This window comes from Protopterus annectens, chromosome 7.part1 (genome assembly GCF_019279795.1).
Source record: "Protopterus annectens isolate FY-2018-M chromosome 7.part1, PAN1.0, whole genome shotgun sequence".
Classification (NCBI taxonomy): Eukaryota; Metazoa; Chordata; order Ceratodontiformes; family Protopteridae; genus Protopterus; species Protopterus annectens.
Genome location: NC_056740.1, coordinates 195058334 through 195078260, shown reverse-complemented (window position 1 = coordinate 195078260; position 19927 = coordinate 195058334). Strand labels below are relative to the sequence as shown.

At 38.0% G+C, this 19927-nt stretch overlaps 1 protein-coding gene across 1 annotated transcript in view; it reads right to left on the bottom strand.

The window, feature by feature from the left end:
- The window catches only part of LOC122807687, a 1034636-nt gene that overhangs the window by 732284 nt on the left and 282425 nt on the right, over positions 1–19927 (bottom strand). The window contains exon 5 of the mRNA XM_044078639.1: positions 9204–9277. Coding sequence (XP_043934574.1) covers positions 9204–9277 — 74 coding nt within the window. The remainder of the gene's footprint in view (positions 1–9203; positions 9278–19927) is intronic.

The window sequence follows — 19927 nt, the reverse complement described above, 5'->3', positions numbered from 1 at the left end:
TACTTTGCAACAGCTAGTTGATACCCCCACAAGAGGTGATAATATCTTGGACTTAGTATTAACCAACATGAGTAACCACTGCAGCATCCCTGCAGTATCATCCTCCCTTGTAAGATCCGACCATAAAGCAGTCACGTTTGTAGTCACCATCTCCCCTGATCCCCCTCTAGCTAGGGTCAATCAAAAAAATTTCTCCACAGCTGATTACAGTCTCCTGAGGGATGGTATAAACAGCTTCACAGACAGACCCCTTCCCCTCTCTAGGAACTGGCACCAGTATCCAAAACTATACCAAATTACTATACAAACATTTATATAGATGCATGGAATCAGGAATACCTGACAGGACTAAATCATCCTCCCCAGGGAAGAGTAAATCTGTCTGGTGGACATCTGCAATAAAACTCTATAACAAAAGGAAAAAATTGCTGACTAGGACCAAGAATGAGTAGGTGCCCAGTTGGAAGCAATCTCTCCTTAGCCTAAACAAGAAAATAAGAGCACTAGGGAAATCCTCCAAAGCAAACTTCGAGTCCAAATTGGCCACATCTACTAGAGACAATCATAAAGCCTTCTTCACATATGTCCGTAATCTCAAAGGTAGCACTCAGATTTGTTCAGAACTGATGGTCAAGGACACCACATACACATATATACATATACAAATGCCGTAAATATAGCAAACTTGCTGGCTGACAGATTCAGCAAAAATTTCACCCCTCTGTCCCCCCCACATCAGTAAATCAGGACATTCCTAGTACCTGCCCCCTTCCCCTTATACCTAGGGATCAGGTCATTACTGCTCTTTCAATGGCAAAAAATACAGCCTCCATGGGACCTGATAACATCCCAGGCTGATCCTACATGAACTCAGGCAGGAACTTGCAGCACCATCAGGCTGAGTGGAGGACAGCCACTGTCATCCCTTTATACAAAGGTGGAGCGTCCACTGATCCATGAAATTATAGACCCATCAGCCTAACTGTAATGCCATGGAACGGATTATCATGGACCTCATTAACAAGGATATTGGCAACCTCAAAACACTTGATCCCACACAGTTTGGCTTCATTAAGGGGAGGTCATGTCTGTTTGGTCGACTTTTTTGAGAAAGTCACCAAAGCCATGGATGAGGGGAACACAATGCATACCGCCCACCTTGACCTGGCCAAAGCCTTCGACACTATTCCCCACTCGGGCATAATAGATAAACTCTCTCAACTGGGCATCAATCCGTATGTTACCAGATTGGTAGCCAACTGGCTTACTGGTAGAACCCACCTAGTCAAAATAGGGGAAGCCACCTCAAGCAGCAGACCCTTATTAAGTGGCGTACCCCAGGAAGCCACCTCAAGCAGCAGACCCTTATCAAGTGGCGTACCCCAGGATTCAGTGTTGGGGCCTCTGTTATTTGTGATATACTTTTCTGAGGTACAGGCCCAAACCAGTGGGCTATGGCTGACCAAGTTTGCAGATGAGTGCACGATGGGAGCTGTCATCAATTCCCCTAGTGATGTGGACATCCTCCAAGTATGTAAAGAAGACCAAGTTGATGCTTCTACAATACTTCCGGAATCCAACCCTTTCCAAAAAGTCACAGATGAACCCAATGCCATGGTAGAGTAGGCCCTGACCCTTCCCTGGAAGAGTTTTGTGTTTAACAAAAGGTAAGAGCCCTAGGAAACCAATTGGAAATAGTCTGCTTTGACACAGGTTGTCCCTTCTTACCTTCACAAGAAATAAACAATGTATCCAAAGATCTGAAAGATATAGCTCTGTAAAGATAGAACCAGAGTTGTCTGTGGACATCCAAGGTATGGAGTATTGTTTTTTTCTTCCGTTTTAGGTTCAAGAAAGAAAACAGGGAAAATTGATAGTTTGGCTTAAAGTAAACTCAGACACCACTTTATGCATAAAAGAAGGATTAGTTCTCAAAGAAATACAGTCTCGATAGAAAATGAGATATGGTCGACTCACCATAAGAGCTTGCAGCTCAGATTTCCCTTTTTGCAGAGATCAGAGAAATCAGTAAAACAATTTTCCATGTCAAGAATCTCAAGTCAGCCAGGTTAGCTGGTTCAAATGGAGCAAGTGTCAGCTTCTCTAACCCAAAATTAAGACCCCAAGGAGGGGGCACCAGTTTTCTTGGGTGCATCTTATGCAAAACTTCTTTCAAAAACATTTTGACATTAGAATGCATTGAAAGAAGATCATCTTTGGACAGACATGCTGAAATGACAGATAAATGGACCTTGATGGAGGAGTAAGAATGGCCATAGGGTAATAACTCACACAAACGTTGTAACACCAGAGAACAATGAGCCCTAAATAGATGCTAGTTATGTTGTTGGCACCAACTACGAAACCTTTTCCATTTCCTAACATATGATTTTCAAGTAGAATGCTTTCTTGCCTCCATTAGTGCCTACTGCACATCCTCAGTAAACAGATACCTAAAGGGAATGAAAACCCTATCATCCAGGCAATCATTTGAAATTGATTGGGGTAGGAGTATCTCAAACTCACCTGATTTTGTGTGAGTAGATCCAGTCTGCGAGGAAGCTTGTGGCAATTGCCCCTGGCCATTTCCACAAGAGGAAAGAACCACTGTAGCCTATGTCAGAAGGCGGTCACCATAATGATCTTGGGAGATTCCTTCTGAATCTTCAGAAGTACCCTGGATATCAACTGAAATGGTAGAAAAACATACAGTAGGAAGGAAAAGTTATTTCTCTTCCAGGGCTTCTTGCATGGAGTCCTAGAACAGAATCTTGCTACATGACTGCTCAAAGTGGAGGCAAATAAGTCTACTTGAGGAACTGCCTACAAAGGGATCAAATCTTGGAAGACTCTCCGATCTATTTTCCATTCATGAAGGTCTCCCTTGTCCTTCTCAGCTTGTCTGCCACACACTTGTGCTACGACAGAGTGTAGGATGCCTGTACAGTGAGAGTTTGCTGTGAAGCTATACCCAAGCTAACATGACTAGCCTGCAAAGGCGGTATGGCCTGGTTCCCCCTGGCTTGCTGATGTACCACATGACTGTGGTATTGTCTGTAATAACTTGAAGAGGTGCCAGGAACCAAAGATGATTGAGAGAATTGCACTGAACATGGCAAGCATCTCTTTTACATTTATGTGCTCACATCTGTCCTTGGTGTTCAACACACCTTGCACTTTTATCCCACCTGAAACTGCTCCCCAAGCAAAGTCCGAGATGTCTGTGTTTACTGAACATTTTGGAACAGGGAGGAAGAAGGGGAGACCTTGATTTAAGGATAGTTGCTGTCTCCATTAAATTATTTCCCTTCTGACAAACCGCAGCACTGTGATTTGAAAACACAAAGGATGTTGGTGCTAGGACCAAAGAGATTTCAGATACTATTTTATCTTTCTCATATGGAGTCTTGCCATGGGTATCATGAAAATTACACATGCTATGAGACCCAAAATCCTGAGGTATTCTCTCACTGTGACCAAAGTCAGAGTGGAAAACCTTAGAAGAAGATGCAGATCTGTTTTTTTTTTCTGTGGAAGAAAAGCTCTTTGTACTGAGGTATCTAGCTGACAACCCAGAAGCTATTTATGTGCTTGCATTTGTCCTTGGTTTCAACACGCCTTGTACTTTTATCCCTCCTGGAACTGCCCCCTGAGCAAAGTCCAAGTTGTTTATGGCTACTGACCTGTGGAAGAAGAGCTCTTTGTATTGAGGTGTCTAGCTGACAATCCAGTAATACAATCTTGTGTGGTGAAGTCAAAAAAGGCTTTTGAATGTTCTCTTGGAATCTCGGTTTGTGTAACAGATCTCTCAACCATGTGAGAGATTTCTGACACTTTGAAAAAGACTCTGCAAAGATAAGCAAGTCCTCTAAATATGGATACACTTTAGCCTGCAATAAGCTCTAACTGGAGATAGACACTTTGTGAACACTCTTGGTGCAGTGTATAGTCCAAAGGGTAAGGCAGAGAAATTAAATGTGATCCAGACACACAGAACCTTAAGAAACACCTAATGTCTGGATGAATACGGATGTGATGAATCTTTTAAATCTAGTGTTCCAGGAAACTTGAATGAGGAAGAGGAGCCAAAAGGTTGTGAAGTGACAGCATTTTGAACTTGGGCACCATCACAAACCGGAGAAAAAGAGAGATTCAGAACAGTTTTCCAAGCATTTTCTTTCTTTCTTTGGCACTCAAGCATCCTTGAATAAAAACCTTTTCCTACCTGGGAAGGAGGAACTGGTTCTATCACTCCCTGGGACAGCGTGTGACAAAAGACAGGTGGAAGTAAAAGTGTCTGGTGTCTGGTGGATAAGGGATTTGCCCTGGAAAGAAAGAATATCCTCCCACTACCACCTGTAAAGTTGACAAATCATCTTCAGAACCCATATATATGAAACTATCTGTAGCCATAGAGAAAAATGGAGATTCAGACATTTTGGAAGGGAAAACGAGCTGCCAGAGTGGAAGGGGGACAAGTTCCCTTAAACAGGCATTCTTACTTGTTGGACTGCCCTTGGTTTTGGAAGCTTCCAGAATTTTTTTGATGCCCCCTTGCTATTTCTTCTTAAATGCTTATTTACTTGAATTTTGTTGAGACAGTTTTTTTTGCAAAATTGGATGCGGGGTTAGATAGTCACTTAGTAAATTTGGAAAAGGTATCAACGTACCCATTTCATCAGACTTTTTAATCACCTCTGCAGCATAGGGGCCAGAAACTAAATCTCTATCCAAAAGAGAAATTAAAATCTGATGTTTAACATCACTGGGGAGGTTTAGAGAATGCAGTCAGGCAAACCTCCTCAAAATAGTACCAGCAGCCATAGCCCTGGAAGAAGTACCGACTAGTAGTTACCTGTACAATAGTAATAGTTACTTGAGCAATAGAAAAAACTACATTAAAGTAAATTTTTTCCTCACAAGAAGAAACTGCAGACAAAAAATTCCTCCTACTTTCACAATTAGTCATCACAAACATTATCATATTAGCCTGACCATTCAAAATTCTGAAAATCAAAGTTGCAGACACATACGTTTTTTTCCCATACTTAGCAATAATCTTCCCATCATTACCATAAAGAGTAGGATTGGAATTAAGTAAAAGTTTAGCAGCAGTAGAATTCATTAAAAAGTTACATCTGTTAGGTCAAGTTTGGGAAGAGTGTATAAAAACTTAAAAGAATGAGGAACTTTACATATCCTATCTGCCTTTTTAGGGACAGCTAGCTGACTATCAGGAAAACTGGAAGCAGTAAAATAAACATCCTCAAAAGATAACAGAAACAGGAGGAACAGGTGAACGTTCTGGAAATTCCTTCTGTAACAGCTCATAGTATTTTCTAAGGGACTGAGAAACCTCAGTGTTATCCCACTGAAAACACTGGCACATTCCGGAAATATCTCAAAGAGAAACGCCCACAGGCAGAATCAGAAACTGAGCTCCCCACGGAGTCTGAATCGGAAATCCAAGGAGACAACTGTATCTGTCCCTTCATCTTGCTGTCTGGATTCAGAATGTTCACTCTTTAGGAAAATAGATATCCCTTTTTCTTTTACCAGAAACTACCTCACTAGAAGAATCAATACCCTGAATTAAACTCTGAGCCATTCCCAGTAAATTACTCCTAGCCAAAGAAATTTGAGGAGGAAGAACATGTTTGGTTTTCTGTTTCGTTTTTTTTTTTCCAGGAAAAATGGGGCCAGCAGTATTATTAATGGCAGCAGCTGCTTCACGAGAGATGGGGACAGCATTCAGACAAAACAGTGAAGCCTTCCCTGATCTCTCTCCCAAAACTGACTACAGTGGTTCTCTCTTGGCCTCTGAAGTGACTCCAACAGCTGCAGAGGGAGTAGCTAACCCTCAGTCCATAGCGACTGTAGATGCTACAGAGGGTTCTAAGATAAAAGATGAGTAGTCGGAGGTACAACTAATGGACACAGCAAATTCACTGATCTGTGGCTGAGGCAAATTATCAACCTGCTGTGGTGGCAAAGGCTGTTTGCTTAATTTTTTTCTTTTTGTGGCTAGAAGGATCATTTGCGAGACCGACAGTCTGTTCCATCGTCAAGCTGAAAATGGTGCCTCTTTGCTTGGGGAAACAAGCAGCGAAAGCAGGGAAAAGTTATAGTCTTTAAAAATCACTTTTTTTGCAGAAAAAAAAACAAACAGTTAAAAAACCTTTGTCAGACCAAAAAAGTAACAAACACAATTTCTCCACAGAATAAATGTTTTTAAACACATTAAACAACTCTTAATCTGACAGATAAAAAAAGAGCTATCATTTAAAAGTATAATACAGTCTTATGACAGCCCATTAAAACAGACGTTCCTAGCTTTAAATAACTTTTATGAACAAAAAAGTGTTATCAAACAAAACATTTTTTATATGGAAGTTTTTTTTCACCAAAGGGAACTTATCTGCCCAGCAAAGGAACAGCACAAGCTGACTGTCGATCCTTGAAAGCTTCAGGCGAGCATACTGTTTGGTGGCAGGAAAGCTCTGAAAGGCTTGGCACCAAGCCTTTTTTTTCACTGAGCTCAGCTAGAGATGACTGATGGTTTGGGTGAGTGGAAGGTGCCTTGAAGCTTTGGAAGCTGGTCAGCTGTTATACCCTTGCCAGGATATAACAAACACAGTTAAGGCTACTGCAACAGTGATCAATATGAAGAACATCTCAGGAGTCTTCAAGTCCACCAAAGCCAAATTTGACAATCACAAGGCCTTCTTCAGCTATCTCAGCAAACTCAAACATAACGCACAAAAGTGTGATTAACTGTAAACACAGCCACTTATACTGAGCCAGAAGATATAGCAAACCTACTACTTGATAACATTAGCTCCAGTTTCACCATACTTTCCCTGTGACACCTCTCAAGAGATACCCTTGACCATAACCCCCTCCCTACCTATCACTAGCAAACAAGTTCCCAATTCGATCTCCAAGGAAAATAATACTGCATCTATGTGCCCAGAAAAAATCCCAGGATGCCTTCTGAATAGCATGAAACATGACCTGCCATTCCTCCTAAAATCAGTGTTTAACCTTAGCTTCCTAACTGGCTTCATGCCTAGAGATTGTAGGACTACAATAGTTATTTCTCTGCACAAGGGTAGGCCACCTACTGACCTGGGTAACTCCAAATCCATATGTCTGTCTCCTATGTAAATCCATGAAAAGAATTATCATGGATACCATAAAGACACAGGAAACATTCAGCCACTGGACCCAACACAGTTTTGTTTTATCAAAGGCAGATCATGTCTACTCAACCTGGTACACTTTCTCAAGAAAGTCACCAAAGCTATGGATGAGGGCAAGATGGTACATACTGCCTATCTCAAACTAGCAAAAATATTCACCACTATTCTCCCTTCAGGCATTGTTGGAAAACTCAAGAAACTAGGAGTATACCCTTATGTCACTCATTGGATAACCAAATGGCTCATACATAGGATACAGGAAGTCAGGACTCTACCTCCACAAAAAGGTCAGTCAATTGTGGAGTCCTGCAGGGCATGGTGTTGGGGCTGCTCCTTTTTGTCATCTAGTTTTCAGAAGTCAAAGTTAATGTCAAAGACCACACTGGCTGACCAAGTTTTTGGGTGACTGCAAGCTCACTGCAATCACAGAATCCCCCAAGAATACTCATATCCTCCAAGAGGACTTGCCGCAAACTAATAATTGGTGCCAGAGCGATGGTCTAAAATTGAATGCCAAAAAAATGCATAATAGTATTTTTGGAAAGCCAGCCACCCCAGGGAATTACCACATAGACAATACAACCCTAAGAATATACCCAGTGGTTAGAGGCCTACAAACATATTTGGACAATGACTTGGCCTTTTGGCCATCTTGCCTACTGTTGTAAGGAAAGCATTCTACATTACTCAACTTATAAGTAAGGGTATGGCATCCAGGTCAATGGACGCCACTGTCCAGCTACACCCATCCCTCATTAGGTTAATCACTGAGTACAATGCTCCTTTCCTGTATGCACCTGACCAAGCATATTTAACAAGTGAAACACCCACATAGATTCCTCACAAAAAGAATAAAAAACATTAACAACATGGAATAAGCAGACCTCCTCAAAGCCTTATCTTTATGCTCTTGTCTCCTACAGACTACTGAGATGTGATATGTGCCTGGCTTACAAAGCATCATCTGATCCTGTACTGATGGACTTGCTGTACAACCACATGTCTAACCGCATTTAAAATACTGAATTGAATGATCTAAACCTTGTTTGCAACTTGAATAGAACATGATGGAGGGACAGGTACATGTGCCTGAGACTACCCCTACTCTGGAAAATTCTTCCCATCCATGTGAAGCAGAGTTCAACCTTAACCCTAGTCAAATCAATGAATGGGAAGCAGAAATTTCCCCAGGACTAGCACCTATACCACTGTTGGATAGAGGCAGCTTGTAATTGCTTTGCCACCTAAACCCAACTAGATGCCTCTAGATAATTCATCTTGTCATTTAAAAATGGGATATCTATGCCTGATACCGGAAAATCCGTTGACCAACTCAATACTTGACCAATCAGATGAAATCCATATACACAAATACCTAGACAGATATAAATAAAAAAGATAATGCTGCCAATAATTCTGACTTATTACAGTCCTACTGATATCTTTGCTCTATCTGAAATGATAACCATCTGGTAACTTTCACACCTGGTTAAAAGTGGTCCACCACTTCTAATAAACACACAGCCCCGAGTCTGTTTATTACATGTGTATCATTTCAACATTTTTGTATATTAAAGCTAACTGCCAAAACAGATAAATATAAATATGATTTTATATATATATGTATATGTGTGTGTGTGTATATATGTATATATATATATATATATATATATATATATATATATATATATATATATATATATATCTACATACACAAATATGCAAAACAAAACACAAATATCCATATGGAGTATTTTTAGTGTCAAAGATGTTTGCTCATCATGGAAAATGATCTTGAAAGAAAAACAGCTTTTCAGATTTTTAGCTCATTCAAACTAATTATATACATTTGTGAGGTTATGCCACTCAGAGGTTATAATCTCCAAACGAGAGAGAAACAGAAAAAAATCAAACTAATTAGAAGTATATTAAAGTTTAATTGTAGAACTCTCTCTTACTCTTGTTAGCATGTAATCTATATTGTAAAGGATTGAATTTTACCGTATCCAGAGAGGCAGATGTAGAAGAAAAGAGGATCATAACCTTGCAGTATCAGCACTTGTTGGGCAACACAGCTGGATTTAAAACAAAGGACATGTAAGAATAACTGCATTAGAAATACAAAAAAAACAATAGTATATACCTATCTACACTTTAATTTAAACATTATAATAACATACCAAGTTTATATTCCTTTATGCATAAAATCTGTTTCTGGCATAAAAGGCCCCACAAGTACCTGTCAATGCCAAATGTGTATCTGCAATGCTGATGACATACAAACAGACTGTGGTGGCAGGCAGAAGAAAAACAGATGCTCTAGTTACCATTCCCAGCACTGGACAATCTTATAACCATCCCTTAACCAGAAGCACTTAGTTTGGCATGGACAGTCTGTAATGAGATTGGGGCAGAGTCTTATGACTACAGACTTCTGTAGTGACGTGTGCTACCAATTAGCTTCACATCATGGCCTGAATAGCTACTCTTGCAATTGTGAACAAGACCTTTCTCCAGCTCCATATTTTCATTTGTAATGGGTACAGTAGATGGCTATATTGTCCTTATGTATTGATAACCTACACAGTTCTGTGTTAATGACTGATTTACAGGAACTAATAGCACATTATAGGTATAGCTTCATGTATCTGTGCTGAGAAATCAACACTTCTTACATTCCATTCTTCATCAGGGTAGCTCACTGTCCATCAGACAGACACTTCAGTAGCCATAAAATGAATATGAAGAATAAGTGGACACTACCTACTGAGCTCAACACAATAAAAAATACCTCTGTGCCCCTCCAAAAGCAATAAGATAATCAAAATTGCTTCATCTTGATACGACCAAAAGCAAAACAGATTATGAGATTGTAAATTTGAGCATGATGCATCTCTGAGCATGATCTCTAGAGTATGTAGAATCACATGACCACTCAAAAAAGAGAATACTTGGACCACTACTGCTCAAATCATTAGTAAAAGACTGCATTTAGTCTAAGAAACGATGCAGGTGTGTTATCATGCAAACAACGAACCACTGGTTTGTGTGATATCAAGCTGTATGAAAAATGCCTTTGGCTAATAACATACACGGATTGTCACGTCACATGTCACTGTGTGGAAATCTCTCTTCTTCCAGTGCTGCAGAGATACTGGAGTTGATTACATCATGGAGGAGGATACAGGAAGTACATTCCATTGCATGGGGATTGTGAGAGGTTTTGCTTTCATAAAAAATATAAACTTTTAAAAAGACTAAACACTGTTTCAAACATTTGTTTCACATAAATCATTCAGATAGTGTTCCCCATAATTTCCATTTTTTTTACACAATTTACTCCTGCCCTTTTCTAAAGATTGCATGTCCTGTTATTTTATCTCATATATATATCTATATATATATATATATATATATACATATATATATATACACAGACATATATATTCATTACTTCGAGTATAGCTGGTTTATACTTTGATTTCCATTGTTTAGTAATCGATTTTTTTAATAGCCACCAGAATTAAATTTAACAAGGCCATACTACATCTAGACAATTCAGACCCTGTATCCCAGCTCGAAAAAATAATTTCCTTAGTTACACTCATTTACCACTCTTCCTAACAGAGTACTCTGTAGGGATTTGTTAAAGTTTGCCAACTCACACACTAAGAAAATATGCTCCCACTTACCTTTTTCTTCCCCATTATACCTCCAACATTTGACATCTACCTGAGGAAAATTGTTTGGAGTCTGCTTGGGGTATAAATGCATCTATGCAAATACCTCCGGGCAAAAATCCTAAATCTCCTAGATTTTGTTGCATATTTGGGAGCCATACACATGTCAAACCCATTGTTTCTTTGTGAATTGCTTATCTAATCTCTCTTCCTAATCTTCTCTGATCTCCTCTGATTGATTCCTATACTTATCCTACAATATTCCATATACCCTACTAATTATTCTTCTTAAACAGGAAATTTTGTTCCAGACTCAATTAAAAACTCAACCAGTGCAAGTCTTTCATTTAGGATTCCCCAACCCCTTTGTGTGTGTGTGTGTGTGTGTGTGTGTGTGTGTGTGTGTGTGTATATATATATATATATATATATATATATATATATATATATATGGGTCTACCTGATGACACTGACACGCCAAAACACAGACAACGAAATAACCGACACGACAAAACCAAAAAAAAGAAAGTTCAAAAACACGAAACTTCACATGCCTGACAAACCACAATCCCGACAATCAACAAAACAAATACCTTTCCCGAAAAACACACACACAACACAAGCACACCAAAAACCTTACAAACCTACACTAAACCTTACATACACAAATATCTATGCAATAAACTTAACCTAAACCCTAACCCTAAGGCCTGTCACTATCGCACACTTACCTTACCCGCACTCTAACCCTAACTCACTTAATCTGCCCCTAACCCTCAAGTCCGTCACTATCGCACACTTATCTGACCCGCACCCTACCCTAATGTCAGTCACTATCACACACTTACCTTACCCACACCCTGACCCTAACGTCCGTCCCTATCGCACACTTACTTTAACATGTCGGTGTTCTCAGCATCGGGATTCTCAACTGTCAGTCTTCTCCGTTGTCGATCTTCCGGTGCTCGTCGTCTGCGTTTAGAAATTTCTGCATTTTAGACCATATATATATATATATATATATATATATATATATATATATATATATATACGCACACACACACACATATACACACATATATACATACATATACACATTTTATATATATATATATATATATATATACACACATACATACATACATACTCTGAGATCAGTCCCTGATTATCTCTAGCCTGCAATCCAACTGTCTTCTTGGCATCTTCCCATTCTATTACCTGTCCCACTTCCCATTCTAGTACCTGTCCCACTCCAATTATTTGTTCCCAATACTTTGGTGTCTTTGCCACCTTCCTCAGTAAATTCCTGCAATTCTTGCCTATTCTCTGTACTGTTAATTGCAGTAATCCCTATTGGCAGAATCTCCTTTCTCCATTCCTGTGTTGGCTTAGCTCTTGGTATATTTTCTGCTACTTTATGACTATAATATTCTGTATAGCTGTTGCTGTTCTCCTTAAAAATCTGCACCCAAAATCCCACTCTTTCATTTTTCTTGAATTACCGTCATGCTTCATCATCTCTTTCAATTTTGAATTGTAGCTTTCTGCTTGTGTTTTGCAAAAAGCTTTAACAGTGTACGTCTAAAATTTCCTTTCAAATCAGGTAATCCTAAACCTCCTTATTCTATTAGGAGTATCAACTTATCCCACTTGACTCTACCCCCTCTTCCGCTCCCAGATGAAATCCTTCAACTCTTTATTAATTACTATCCACAGCTTGCACTCTGACTGATAAACATATGTCTGACCTGTGTATAAAACTAAAGGGACTAAACATTTTTACTGCTTGTATTTTCCTATCCATGACCACAATAAAGACCTTCCAGTTTCTAAGTTTTTGTATTATATTTATTTAGTCTATTCCCACACATCCTTAACTGCCATAACAGACTCCTTTTTTTAATCCATACTCCAAAATACTTCATTTTATTACGTCCCCATTAATATTTGTATTGCTGTACCAATTTCTGTGTGGGTACATAGTTAATAGCTATAGCCTTTGTTTTATCTTCATTAATGTTATAACCTAAAAAAAAAAATGGAACTGACCCAGAATGCTCCACAACACTGACATGTCCTTTTCTGGTTCCATCCAGGTGCAAAATAATATAATCTGCAAGTAAAACCAACTTTTTTGATCATCATACCAGTTATATCCTTGAATTTCTGACTCCCTATTTTCTTTGCCAATGTTTCTAAATATAATGCAAATAACAAAGAAGAAAGAGGACACCCCCTGCCTAGTTTGTCTATTCAAATACAACTTATCAGACAGGAACCCTCCCAATCTGAATTTTGCCTCTGGTCCCGCATATATCACCCTAATTAACCTTATTGTATCAGGAAATGCAAATGCTTCCATTGCCCTACTCATAAAATCTCAGCTTACTCTGTCAAATGCTTTCTTCTGCACCAAGACCCAACAACAACAGCAGTATTTTCTTACATTCTGCTTCCCCTCTGGATCATCATTGTTCTATTAATGTTGTCATATGTTTACCTCCCCTCTACAAAACCACACTGATCCATATCTATCAATCTTGACATCACCTTTGCCATTCTTTTAGATATTATAGGCATAAACACTTTGCCATCTTGGTTTAAAATTGAAATGGGTCTATGTGGCTCTAATGGATCTTCACCATCTTTAGGTATTACAGCCACCACATCTTTTTTCCAGGAGGTTGGTGACACCCCTCCTTTTAAAATACTGTTAAACAAGACCTTCCAGACCTTTATCACTTTCTTCCCTCCTACTTTCCAAACTTCCACCAGAATATCATCTATTCCTGGAGATTTTCTTGCAGATTGGTTATACATCACCACCTTTACCTCATCTCCTTCTGTCTTAACTGTTCATTTTTGAGCCTCATCTGCCACTAATATTGACTTAAGTCTTTCATAAATATTTTGTGTGTGTTTTTTCTTGATTTCCCTACGTCTCTGCTTTATAAACGTTTTCATAACATTTCCAGAATATCTCTAATACTTGTACATCTACAGGATCTTTGCTTATTTTTCTTATCATAGGCTCCCTGGGTTTGGCAACAACCTTTTCTACCTTCTGTTGGCTAAATAGTCATGCCAAACGTTTTTGAACTCTGGAGTTATCAAAAAAAAGTTGCTTAACAGCATTCTTTCTAAACTCATGTATTTTATCCAGGTACTTCCTTATTTTTTTTAGCACTCTGCAATTATGCCTCTTTGTTCGGTGAGATTCCCCTTATTCTGTAATACTTTAAACTTTGTCAGCGCCTCTAAATAATTCTTGTTACTTCTTAACCAGATCTCCTTTTCTTTTTTTTTCTACCCTATTTTGAAACTCCACTTGCATTTTATCTCATCCACTAGTTATAACTTCTGGAATACTTTATATCATCCCTAATAACTCTTGAGCAATTTTCGCTACCCATTCCTTAAATTCCTCTCTTTTTAACAAGTTGGCAGGAGAGCACCAGTGTCTCACCTTTACTTCATTACTCTGCATTTTTATCCAAGTAATTATCGGAGCATGATCTGAAATAGTTATTGGATTTCTGCCAAAGTTCTCAATTAAACGCACTTGTTCCTGTGAAATATAACTTCTGTCTAGTCTAGCCTAGTTATTATACCTTAGGGAATAATATATAAATTGTATCAGAGTTCCTACTACTGAATTCACTTCCTTCATATCAAATATTTCATAAATTTCTTCAGAAATCTACCCTTGTTTGTTATATTTTCCCTTCTAGGCCTCTCAGACACATCCTCATTGTTGCAAATCAAATTTTAGTCACCTATAAGTAATATTGACTGCTGAAAGCTGATTATTTCTCCCAAACATTTTAAAGCTCAATAATAGCAGTTTTAGGCGGAATATAAATATATACCAGCATAAACTTCATTCCTTACCAGCAGTCCCTTACTACCACAATTTTTTTCTGCGTGTAACTGTTGTTCTATAATGGTATTCAGTTCTTTTTAGTACTGTATCTTTCTAAATTTCATGCTTTTTTTGGTTAATGCCTGCACTGGGCTCTAGTACAGATAGTTATTATCTATTTTGACAACCGAATTAACAATACATAAATAAATGTTTCGTTTAACAACCAGGCACACTAAATGAATGGAAAGATAACTATACCAGATGTGAAAACTGGGTAAAACATGTAATTGTTGTTTTAGTATAGATGCACATAGATATAAAATGTGAAAACCTATATAAAACTCACAATTATTTTGTCAGTAAAGAGGAAACAAAGATGTGAACTGTGGTAAGTTCTACAGAACAGATATATATATATATATATATATTATATATATATATATATATATATATATATATATATATATATATATATATATATATAGATATAGATTATATACACACATACATACATACATACACACACATATATATACATATATGGGTTCCTATGAGTTCATCGAAATGCCAAAACATCGACGCTCACTTCTTCGACATGAAAACATCGACTCTTCATATCATCGACATTTCACATAAGCGATCCTCCCCCTCTCAGGACCCATGGTAGCACTTGTGTGTGTATTGCGACGTAAATTACAACGCTGTCAAGGGAAATTGTAGGTAGTGACTTGAACCATATGCGCTGTAGCAGACAAACAAGTGCTACCATGGGTCCTGAGAGGGGGAGGATCGCTTACGTGAAATGTCAATGATATAAAGAGTCGATGTTTTCGTGTCAAAGAAGTGAGCGTCGATGTTTTGGCATTTCGATGAACTCATAGGAACCCACATATATATATATATATATTAGATAGATTTTTAATTTGTTTACCAGAGTACAGCACTGATCTCAATGAACCATTTTCAGTCTCATCCCAGATCTACAAAGGACAAAAAAACAAATACAAATCATCTGAAGAAAACAGTACAGTGCAACACTGACTGTATGCAATTATGAACATTCATAAAAATTAATAAAATATGTTAAGGAAACAGCATTTGTACAAGCTCACCTATCTACACATGTGAAGGTAGTTGAAGACACAAAGCTACAGTATACCCTTCTATATATGTACCTATGCACAGTTTGTACAGTGTGAAAGGGAGAAAACAAGTAAAAGAGGATATTAAGAGGGTGCCGTGTTGTATATCCCATAGGAATGCTTTGCTTTTAGCTTCTTTGTTAAGTGTGTTTCATCTTAGCTTATAAATAAGAAAGTAGATTAATGCATTGAGGCTTTATGTCACATGTCCTCCGTGGAAGCATATGCACTTATCTTGGTTATGTATGTAGGAAGTCAGATCAAAATATTGGGTAAGAGTTTACTTCTCTAAGGTGATACATAAGGTATTCCCAATGTTTATGCCCTGTTCTTTACAAATGTAACTGAAAATGTTTCATTCTACACATTAGCAGAGCCTTGGGTTCTTTAGACTGATACTTCCTGTCAAAAATATATAAGCAACTTTGGGGGATGTTATCTGGAATTAAAATTTTGAGTAAGAGGAAAGGTAAGGGCCAGAAGTTTATCTAAAGCAGAAAGGGTGATTTGTCTAAAAGGAATGTGTTAACTGAATATTTCCCATTGCTGAGTCATTCCAGGACGTCATCTGAAGTTTCTTTGAGTAAAGTGACTCTCTGAAAATCAGTTCAATAGTTGAATCAATCAGTCTATGCCCCCCCCCAAGTGTACAGAAAAGCTTTATATGTTCTGTAGATGAGAATATAGTCAGTCTGCTGCCCAGAATCTGTCAGCTCATGGCTGTATATCTAGCCTGTTTATCTTTTGCAACTGAAAATGGGTATAAAACAGAGATAGATGAATTCCAGTTATCCTCATTTAGTGATAGTAGTAAAACCAACCAGCTGTTCGCATTTTTCTTATACCGTCAATTCAAAATGTCTTATTTTACATTTCTTTGTACAAGTACATAGTGGATTTCATATTTCATTCAAGCTGTATTCTATTATTTTGTTAAGCAAAGTATGCCATTATTCAGTTTTAAAAGACTGTAGCTAGCTGTCAATTAATATTAGGGTAACTATACAAAGCTGTTGAGTTATACCTGCTGACATCCACCTTTAGAAAAGGGAGACTGATTAGCTACATCTTCCATAAATTATTAGTATGGATGGTTCATTTTAACAGTGGTGGAACTACATTAATATAAAAAGAAGGAAATGCTACTAGCATTGGCAAGAGTATTTCAGCCCCACCTGGAAATAGAGTATGCTTGTGTGTGTGTGTGTGTGTGTGTGTGTGTGTGTGTGTGTGTGTGTGTGTGTGTGTGTGTTTAAAGTAGTTTTAACAAAAATACAATTATCAATGGTAACGAAGCAAAGAGCACTGAAAGGCACTGAGCTGAAGGAGAGGTGGTTGACTTCTTGGGAAGTCAGTGTTTGTAACTCCGCTCTTCAGCTATTTAGTATGATGTTTAACTGAGTAGTGGTAGAGCTGGTCATAACCAGAGGCAGCAGTGTTCATTTATCAGTCTCTTTAAAGGCAGAGTGCCTGCCTTGCATATATTGTTACAGTTGCACAATATGTAGGGTCAACCCTGAAATATTACTTTGTGAAACTGGTGTGGAGTTTGCAAATTGCACTTCTCTATCTACCGCAAAACAGTTTTATCACCAACACGTATGCCCATTCTGCCATAAGGTAAATATGCAAAAGTATATTTTGCACAGCAGCTGTTTTACTTTAGACAGAGTAAGCTAGGAAAGTCAAAAGAATCTCTGAAGAGTATGGCGAAACGTCAATGGTGCAAGTGATTAAAGAGTGTAACTCAAGGATTCCCACATGTGTCTCTAAACAAGGATAAGCCCATTAAATCAGGAAGCAGCCTGGTAGCAATTCATTATGTCGACAGAGTATCTCAAAAATTCAGCTTAACTGGAGCTGGAATGAGATTGCTGCACACTGAAGAATAAAACAAATTGATCTGCAAAGGAAGTAAGAGCAGAATTAGGTTAAATTTTGATGAGAGGAAGAAAGAGTAAAAAAAAAAAGTAAAAAGCAGCACTAGTACGAGTCCTTCCCCAAATGCATGCAAAAAGGTGGTGTTAAAACATGGCTCAGGATGTCAAAGTCACCGCTAAAGTACTTCCTCAAAATAAAGAAGGGGATAATTTAACAGTTTTATTCATTCGTTTGAATGTGGGTGCAATCAAAAACAAACAGACCAGGAGCAGTAGGTGAGGTTTATAACTCTTCTGCTCAAGAGTGAAACATGCATGCAGTTAGTAGGTTAAGTGGCACACTGCCTGGTCTATACAAGAGCTAAATATTGTTTCAGTAAATGTGTTAAAGTAATTTCTGAAGCTGACAGGAAAATCTTTAGAAAACATTGGAGAACACAAGATAACAATGTCAGCTACTTCAAAGCAGAACTAAGTATTCAATCTTTTGTATTTTTCCAAATCTTTTGGGTTTCTAATACTATGATGGGAATAGACCCCATTCCTACGTCAAAGTATGATTAAAGTTCTTGAAATTAGTATTGTTTTTATTCTTTGACGTCAGTCAAAAGTGCTTTTCGCAGCACCCGCAATGTGCCCACTAATGATTCTTTCTGCAATTCGTGCAGGGTTACATGGACTGGTAATGTACCTAAATACAATTGTAGATTCTTTTTATAGGACCCGTTGCTCCTACTATTATTGGAACTGTCTGGGTATCGGTCTTCCACATTGCTCTCGTTTTGGCCTGCAGATCCTGATATTTTATGACTTTGTGTCTCTGTGTGCAAGATACTGTAGTCACTGGCTGTAGCGATTTCAGTGATCAGTGCTACTTTTGTCTTCTTTTCTTAGACCACTATATCTAGTTTTCTAGCATCTATCTTTTGAACTGTTGGTAATGCGTGATCCCATGTGATATAAAATTCATAATTTTCTATGATGCTTTGTGGTTAATGTTTCCAGTGTTTTTTCAATCACTTCAATACTATAATGTTTGCACAATCCCCAATGCAACAGTCTTGCCACATTATTATGCCTTTCAGTATACAGTCCTTCTGCCATTAGTATGTCACAACCAGCAACAAGGTGTGTGACTGTTTCCAATTCAGTTTTACAAAATCTGCATGTGTCTGTTTCTTCCACATGTTCAATGGACTTTGTAAATATCTTGGGCTGCCAATATTAACCTTTCATCTCTTGGTTTGAATTTGCCTCTCCTTAACCATTCCTGCATTCATTCCTGAACAACATGAGGTTCTTCCAGAAGTTTTCTATAGTTGCAACTACATTTATGTTTTCTATACTTGCAACTACATTTACGTTTTTTCACATTTCTTGCCTTCTCATCTGGTCCCTCACCTTACATTCTTTCTTTTTTTTGGCACATTCAATTGCTTCCTGATTTTTATCCATTTCTGGTTTGATTTCCATTCCTGCTTGATGCCGATATGCTTCTGCTAAATTAAGCAGAGAAGTCATCTTAGATTTATTCTCCTCATGTTTCAAAACATTCACTACATTTGGGTCTTGTGAGGTCAGCAGATATGTATGAAGTCCCACAACTGCAGCTCTATACATGTAATCAATTTCAAGGAGGCCCATCCCTCCTTCGGGAACAGGGAATATATAATTTTGGTATACACTTATTTTTATAAATCATTTTATGAGCTTGAAGTATCCTTCTTGAGTTCCTATCTAATCTAACATATTTTGGGGCAAGTCAATCACTTCAAAACTATACGTTAGGACAGGAAGAGCAAATTGGTTTATAGCTTGGATTTTGTTCCTTGATTTCAATGCAGTTTTTTTCAGAATTAAAGTCTTCTAAAGTATTCCTTACTAGGTTTTATTCGCATTTGTTCATGTTTTATTGTTGATCCTTCATCATTTCCCAAATATTTATACACTCCCTCTTGTTCCAGTTCTTTTATATCACATTCTTGTCCCAATGTTTTCCTGGTGCTGCACTTTTCCTGCTTTAAAGGTTGCATTTGTACACTTATCAAGACCAAATGACATTCTTATATTATATGAAAAAAGTTTGACAACCTGCAGCTGTGCTTTCAGTTCTTCATCTGATGAGCTACACGGTTTTAAATCATTGACAAAGAGAAGA